Genomic DNA, 7,437 nt, shown 5'->3' on the forward strand with positions numbered 1-7,437 from the left:
ACAAGTTTAGCTGATAAAACCAGCATAACAAGTTTCTTGGAAAGTTTAATCTGCTATAAATTTTAACATTAACTAGTGAGATACATAAAATGCCCCTATAGATAGCAAAGTCATTAAAAATAATGAGAATTTATTTAATACTAAGTGAAAATAACATGTGCTAGGACTCAGAACTCCCTACTTCAAATCAGCTCCTGGGAAACATACATTAAAAATATTTTAATTGAGCAAACCAAAGCCTGAAATTCCTTCTTTAAAACTGTTTTCAGCGGGCCACAGTGGCATGCACCTGTAGCCCCAGCTACTAGGAAGGCTGAGGTGGCAGGATCACTTGAGCTTAGGAGATCAAGAATGGCCTGGGCAACATAGTGAGACCCTGACTCTTAAAAAAAATAAATAAATAAATAAACTGTTTTCAGAGAACTAATATCTATACCATAATGGACTTTTTAAAATTGAAAGGACATTAAAGATCAATCAATTTAACTCCTCCTTTGATAAATACAATATGAGGAATCTGAGGCCAGCAATTGTTTGTAACTTGCAAAATGACAAACTTGACGTCTTAACTTCAGTGTTCATTCCCTTTATTCCATGCTTTTTATTCCTGTGGTTTTTTTTTAATAATATCTCTAATAGTGGTAAACAGTGAATTGTCTTTGGGCAATTAGTCAAAAGTCACTGAACTTTTTAAAGAAGACTGTATTTTCATGATTTTTAAAAAAATTTTAAGTCAGAGCCAAATAAAAAATGCAGAATGTCTGACTGTTAATAGAAGAAACTAGATAAACAGATCATGGGGAGTAAACTAAAGTTTTAACCACAAACTTACTTGCAGAGAGCACATTGTAAAGCAAACCATCCCATGGCAAAAATGGCAACGTTTGAGACACAGTTTATTTCTTTTTGCATCCCACAGAATCTTTCCAACATTCCAGAATTTACCCATTACATAAGCTTTACTGACTGACCTTATGGTAAAGTCTGCAAAATCAAAGCAAATGATGTTGAAGACCGAAATGAACTACCTGTGATTTCTGACACATGCCTGCTAGATTTCAGGAATACTAGACTTCTATAATTTTGATGCTTTGTTTCCGGGTCATTCTGAAAATACTATGTTTCCTCACTAGTTGCAATTTTACTCCAAAGCATGCCATTTTTTCATCCTTCCCTTGAAAATTCACCATAAATGTCAAGTTTTTACTGTTACTATTCACCCAAAAAAAACCAAGAAATAATCTTCAGAAATGTTCTCTTCATATTCATTCTCCTAGAGGAAGTATCTCTGTCTAAATTTAACCCTCCTACCCTCATAGCCAGCCACGCATTTCTAGATTTTTCGGGTGGGTGAAGAGGAAGAAGAGGATAAACCAGAGGAGGCAACCGTTCGTGGTTAAATCTGCCCCTTTTTTCCTTGCTGGTACCAAAGGGGCTTGCCCACTGCAAGATTATAAAAAATAATCACCCTACATTTCCTTCTAATGTTTTTACAGTTTAACATTTTATGATTACATCTTTAATTCTTTAAAACTTTTCTTTATATAAGGTAGAGATCTACTTTTTTCAATTGGGTAGTCGACTGCCCCAGTATCATTTGTTAAATAATTCTTTTTCCATTCATTGACTAGAAATGCCACCTATACTATCGACTAAATTCTCACAAACATGTCTGTTTATTTCTAGGTTCTCTATTCCCCCTGTGGCTATTCACTTAATTCTTCTGCCAATGGCACAATGTTCTACTTACCAACATGTTACAGCACATTCACTTTCTGATAGAGTAAGTCTCAACAGTTTTCCTTTTCAAAGTTATTTTAACTATACTTTTCTCTGATCAATTTCACTCAAGTTTCCCCTCAAAAAATCCCACTGAAGCCAGGCACAGTGGCTCATGCCTGTAGTCCCAGCTACTCGTGAGGCTGAAGCAGGAGGATCGCTGGAGCCCAGGAGTTGGAGGCTACAGTGAGCTAGGATTGACCCCTGCACTGGAGCCTGGACAAAAGAGTGAGACCCTGTCTCAAAAAAAAAAAACAAAACAAAAAAAAACCCAAAACCATTGAGTTTCTTTTTAACCACAATTCCATTAAGTTTATGGGAAAAATGCTATTTTTATAACATTAAGATTCTGACCCTGTAATAAGCAGATATAAAAAGCTTCCTACACACATACACAAATACATGTATATCATCTTTTAATGTGTCTATGACTGGTGTACCCTGGCCCCACACAAATGAGCTTCCTTATTTGTAAGGTAATATTCCTGTTCTTAAGTCGCAAAATCTTCAAACTAGAGGGACATTACAGATCACTTAGTCCAACACCATCGGTAATCCCAGTTATGTTTCCTCAAGCCTACTTAATAATTTCAAAATTAAACTGATTATACCTTTTATACCCAACATAATCATAAAAGTATTATTTGTATCCCATAAAAGGCAAAGAAGCAGGCTACATTTATTGAAGATTGCTTTGAATTTGAGAATCCTTTTATAATGAGCTTCATACTTGGGCTCAAAGAAATAGAAAACATAGAGGACCATGAGTGCATATCCTTGAGACAGCCCCAGGTCCTTTTAGACACTCACGTTTCCAAGGTAAAGTCGTTTTGTTACGGTGCTGTTCAGGGACCAAACTTCATAGTAACAGCTCATTCCTTTCCTAATTGTTCATCATACTTATTAAGAACACAAATCCAATATCCATCTCCAAATGGAATAAGCTTGAAACCCAATTCCAAAGTGTTTATTAAGCCCGGCTGCCCATACGATCACCTGTGGAGCTTCTAAAAGTGCTACTGCTCAGGTCCCACCCTAGGAATCTTCCTCGGCAGGTCCAACCGTGCCCAGGCGTTTTATTTTTTTAAAAGCTGCAGTATATTCTATTCTCAGCCAGAATTAAGAACCACTGTTCCAAAATATTCAACAGGAACCAAAAAACATAATATACTAAGTATCCCAAACATGGGGGCGAAGGAGGGGGCTGATTATGGAGCTGTGAACTTACATTATACCAAACTCTCAAAATGGCGACTTTAGAAGCTTTAGAAGGTTTCAGATTGATAGTGCCATTACGAAACGAGAAATGCCTTTTTCTTTTTTTCTCCCTGAAGGCAACCACCTAGTCCGCCCCATCCCACAAGATAAAGGACAGTTGACCCTCACTTTAAAAATGGCAAATACTATAAAGAATTCAAGTAAATTCCTCTTTTACTCTAAAATAGAACAGTGCGCACACATAAAAATAAAAGGGAGAGTAATGATTTGGCTGTGACATCATGACATCCGATGAACTGTTAGTCAAAGAACTGTTGCTGTTCTGAGGAGAACTGACAACACACTAAGCACCCTCTAAACAACAAACTGAAGGAAAAAACTTCCATACGACAATGCAACATGCAAACTAAATCATGCTGTTCCTAACGTCAAACCCTCCAAGAAAATGATCTCACTTTCTATTAACAACATTATACTAGAGTGAAGCCTGATGTGAGTCATATTCCTGGCATGAGTGACTCATGCCTGTTATCCCTGGAAGCAGCATCTGAAACACAGAGCAATTAATACTATATAGGAAGGTACACGTTTAGTAATTAGTGAGGGCAATGCAAGCATCAGACAGACCTTAATCACACACCAGTGCTCTCTGCAAGAGCAGGCCCATGATACCAAGCCATTCTGCAGACAACTACTCTTCCATCCTCCAATTTCAGCCCAACCAAAAACATTTCCTTAAATTCTGTAAAGTCATTTAGTAAAAGATGTCAAGTAGTTGCCATCTTGACGGGAACAGTAACACGCACAGAATCGCACCACCTTAATGTCAGTGGAAGCCAAAGTACCTCACAAAGGCATTGTGCTTTGTCCAAGCAAGAGTCAAATAAGTTTACGCTAAAAAAAAAAAAAAAAAAGGAAAGAAAGAAAGAAAGAAAAAAGAAAGGCATGTGAAGAGACAGATATTCATGTTCTAATGGAATCAGTTTTGACAATGTACAACTTCACTGACATCTTTTCTTAGAAATGCGACCCAAATCAAATGATAGAATTCCTAGACCTTAACCTTTGTCATGTGACCACATGAAATAGCAAAGTTTAAACGGCAAATATGGTTAAGGAAACTATAACACCAAAAGATGTGCAGTAAAAACAAAGATGATGTATATTTATACACACTGACAAGCAATTGTTTGCCAAGAGATTAAAACAAGAAAAGAATAAAAACCTTTCTCTAAAGCTTTCACATATGAATGATTTCAATACAAACAACACGCCTAGCAGGTATTAAGAGAGCAGACCTTGCTCCTGAAGTATTTCAGCCAAAATCAGCCTACTGGAAAAAATAAATAAAATCATTCCTCAGGAAATATCGGTTTCAAAGTAGAGCTACGTTAGAAGAAATAACTTAGCTGAATTAGCATGTCTTTTAATACCTTAACTTTATGAAATATTTAGAAATATATTCTAATCTTGAAAAAAGACTTTTAAAAAGTTAGACATAAATCACAGGCACCTTTTTAAAATCTATGTATCTCACTGTAGACCTTGAAAGTTAAATGGAGACCAGAAAAAACATACATACTCCTTTATATAAACTACAAAAGCTAAATTTACACTTAAAATGTACTTTTCACTTTCTCCCAAAGTCTGGGCTTTTACTTTGCCCAAATACAACTAAGGTTTAGGTGAATGGGGCGGGGGGGATTTATTCTGCCTAAAAAGATCGTGAAACTTAACTTCAATTTCATTGTGTCCCAAATGCTTACTACTAATAAATGTCTATCACAGATTCCATTAGAAACAATTCTCTCAGGAATTTTAACCTGACACCAACATTTTTCCTGCCCACACTCAGAAGTTTAACACAGGGAGATAGGCGACTTCAGCTTGTTCAGCAGAAGCCTAGTTATTAAATACATGCCGTTAAATTCTACTAGCATTTCAAAACCACTCTCTTCCCCACACTTTTTGTCCCTCTCCCCCTTCATTCTTTGCATGTTACCAGCCAGAAAATGAAAAAAAGATGTCCCCAATATCAAACACACTATCTTTGATACAGTATGGATTTGGGTGTTTAGGGGTGCTTTTGCATTTAGACTTCAAACTCAAACCATATTTCAGAATTTTATTGGACCCCAAGTTATGCTCACAACAGCTAAAAGTTAATTAATCAGCACTTCTTCTATTTTTATTCTCTCTTTCCTTATAAACTTATCAGCAGGAAACAAAAAATCTGCAGACAAATGCAGCTGGGGAACAGGTTCTTGGCTCAACCCAGGAACACCAGTAAACAACTCTGGGAGAACCAGCAACATCAAGAACTACCCTCACCTGCCCTACCCTGAATTTGCATGCCAATTCTGTAGGACAAAGTTCTTGCATTCACTCTCCAGATTTGATTTAACTCAATCCCACGCTTTCTGAAACGTTTTTACTTAAATACATTCTGAATAGACATCTGGACAAACCACTCAAAAGACAATGAGCTTTATTTCAGCTAACCTGAGTAAACCTTGGTTACCTGAAATACTGAGTGCCTGAAACCTCCTACTAGGCACAGGAGTCAGGGCAGTCAAGGCAAGACGTCTTCTTGCAGAAGCAATGTACTTGAAGAGCTTGTCCCTGTGTAAGTTATCTCCAGTAAGGTTTTTTTCTTCTGCAAATGCTCTCACTTACAACTCACTGCTTCCAGAATACACTCAAGCTAATTTAAGTTGGAAGGCACAGATTTACCAAGGTTTTAGTGGGACCATTTCCTTAGTTTAGCCACTTAAGTCAGTTTAAGGCTCCTGGCAAAAAGAGCACCTGCAAGTGGTTTCTGAGGAAGCCACCCGGCACACGGGAAATCTACAAAAGGGGAAAGGGCCGCAAAGCCCAGCTTGGGTCTGTGGAAACATAAATCACTCACACACTGGCCTGGCTACCCAAAAAACACTGTTCTCCCCGAATAGGTGTCCAGGTGGCGAATTGGTTTTCTGGTGGAGAGAGTTAACACCAAATGAGTTGCACCCATCATATATTAGCCAATTTTTACCTGTCACTAAGGAAAGGGCACGTCTACTCCAGCAAAAAAAGTCATTTTTCCTTCAAGGAGGGTAGCGGACTGGAGTCATTCGCAGGGGCTGGGATTGCAGGAAGGGGGAGGGGGCGTGGAATGAAGGAGTGCTTAAAGGAGAGGCAGCGAGGGTTTTTCCACAGGGCCCCACACAGGCCACTGCAGAGAGAAAACGGGGGAAGAGGGGAGGATGTCTCACCGGGGGACAAAACCGAGCGCAAACCGGCTGGAGGGAGGAAGGTCCCCCTCAGGACGCGAGCTGGGGTGCAGATAAAAGGCGCTAGCGGCTGGTTACCTTGGGATATAGGCGAAAGGGACAACAGGGATACGGAGGTCTGCAGAGGAGAAGGGGGGAAGGATGAGGCAGGGTCTCCGCTGAGTGCGAACCAGGGATGGAGAGAAGCAAACAGCAGGACTCGGGCCTCCCCGGGCCAAAAGGCGTGGCCAGGGAGCCAGAGCAAGCAACGGTCCTTTTGAGACGCCAGGGGAAGTGCGCGGCCAACCCCTCCTTCTGGCCCCCCGGGCCGGGCCCGTCCGAGGGGCCGACCCGCGAGGCACCTGGAGGGCGCAGGGGCCCTCCGCAGGGCGGCCCGCCAGCCCCCGCCCCCACCCCCGCAGTGCTCTTACCTCCACACCTGCCCCATCTGCAGCAGGTGGATGACCGACTGCCAGATCCACACGGAGAGGCGGCACAGGCGCTGCGCCCCCGGCGTGGCCGGGCGGCCGTAGCCGGCCCCCATCATGGGGGGGCCCCGGCTGCTGAGCCCCTCCACGGCGCCCAGCCCGCCGCCCGTGTAGTCCTGCACGAACCAGCGGAAGCTCAGGCTCTGCACCAGCAGCGACGGCACCAGCACGAAGAAGAGGGTCAGCCCGAAGTAGCCGTAGTCCCCCTTGCGGTAGTAGTCGAGGGCCAGCCACAGGTCGGTGCCCACGTCCCCGAAGAAGACCAGCAGCGCCAGCACGATCCACAGGCAGTCGAGCCACGGCCGCTCCACCTGCGGCGGCTGCGGCCGCGAGGGCGTCGGAGGTTGGCGGTCGGCGGCCGCGGGCGGCTGCAGCGGCTGGTCCCCCCCGTCGGCGACGGCGGCGCTGCGGCGCGGCTTCCTGCCCAGGAGGGAGCGCAGGCAGGCGGAGCGGCAGCCCCAGTAGCACGAGGAGGTGTTGCAGCAGTGGCAGATGTGCAGCGAGCTGCTCTCGCCGGGCTCGCTGCCGTCGCCGCCGCCGCCGCAGCCGCCTCCCCCGGGCTCCCCGTCCTCCTCGCCGCCGCTGCCCACCGCCTCGTCCAGGTTGTGCAGCTGGGCGAAGCCCACCCCCACGCCACCGCCATCGGATTTCGCCGCCATCTTGACTCTCTTCCCAGCTCCGGAGGTTGGGGGGGGAGGGAC

The 7,437-nt window shown here is 43.4% G+C and overlaps 1 protein-coding gene across 1 annotated transcript; it reads right to left on the reverse strand.

The window, feature by feature from the left end:
• Positions 1-1,311: 1,311 nt before the first annotated feature.
• Positions 1,312-7,395, reverse strand: LOC105806492 (XK-related protein 6-like; the record flags this gene model as incomplete). The annotated part of the gene is given in 3 exon segments (XM_012639634.1): positions 1,312-1,412; positions 1,415-1,443; positions 6,680-7,395. Coding segments are annotated over 3 exon segments (846 nt in total), but the record flags the coding sequence as incomplete, so codon positions are not given.
• Positions 7,396-7,437: the final 42 nt, after the last annotated feature.

The sequence above is a fragment of the Propithecus coquereli genome, unplaced genomic scaffold (assembly GCF_000956105.1).
Source record: "Propithecus coquereli isolate 6110/MARCELLA unplaced genomic scaffold, Pcoq_1.0 Scaffold1410, whole genome shotgun sequence".
NCBI classification, from domain to species: Eukaryota; Metazoa; Chordata; class Mammalia; order Primates; family Indriidae; genus Propithecus; species Propithecus coquereli.